The sequence below is a fragment of the Cariama cristata genome, unplaced genomic scaffold (genome assembly GCF_000690535.1).
Source record: "Cariama cristata isolate BGI_N322 unplaced genomic scaffold, ASM69053v1 scaffold27302, whole genome shotgun sequence".
Lineage (NCBI taxonomy): Eukaryota > Metazoa > Chordata > Aves > Cariamiformes > Cariamidae > Cariama > Cariama cristata.
In genome coordinates, this window is record NW_009603819.1 from 18,273 (window position 1) to 18,896 (window position 624).

Below are 624 nucleotides of genomic sequence, written 5' to 3' on the forward strand. Positions count from 1 at the left end.
CCGCCGACTCCCGGCAGGAGGAGGATGCTGGGCACCACTGACCTCTGCCCAAGAGCTGCACTGCCCCGGCAGCCCGCACCCACCCGCTCCCACCCAGCCGGGGCCTCTGCAGGTCCCTACCAAGGCAGATTCACGATTACGCCGAGCTCTTCCTCACCGCCCAGCACGCCCCAGGTCAGCGCAGCCGCTAGCAGCAGTCAGGCTTTTAATCGCATTTCTTCAACCCCCAGATTGCACTCGCTCCTCTCCGCGCTTGTGCCGCAGTGGCAGAGCAAAGCCATTCCCGACCCAGCGAACGCTACGTGGGCGAAGAACTACTTGTCCAGGAAGGTAAATTGTACTTTTTTTTTTTTGGTCTTCTAATCCCACCATCTTCAGAAGAAAAAGCGGTTGGAGCTGTGCAAGTCAGTAATCTCTTAATGCAGCGAATCCAGCGATCTCTGATAGCGGATAAGCTCCGTTCTCATTTCGCGTTAAACCGTAGGAGGTATGGGGCAAATTAAAGACAAGAACAATGCAGAGATCTTTTGTTTTTAGCGGTATTAGCTGCTGTGCGGAGGGACGCTTGCATGGTGGGGGTGGGAGGTGACAGGATCTCGATCACACAATTAATTATCGCTCCGC

The 624-nt window shown here is 55.3% G+C and overlaps 1 protein-coding gene across 1 annotated transcript in view; it reads left to right on the forward strand.

Annotated features, from left to right (window-relative positions):
* Window positions 1-330, forward strand: part of LOC104157856 (interleukin-12 receptor subunit beta-2-like) — a gene marked incomplete at its 3' end in the record, with an annotated part of 15,923 nt that extends 15,593 nt beyond the window's left edge. Inside the window, exon 12 of the mRNA XM_009695355.1 lies at window positions 231-330. Coding sequence (XP_009693657.1) covers window positions 231-330 — 100 coding nt within the window. The remainder of the gene's footprint in view (window positions 1-230) is intronic.
* Between the last annotated feature and the right edge of the window lie 294 nt (window positions 331-624).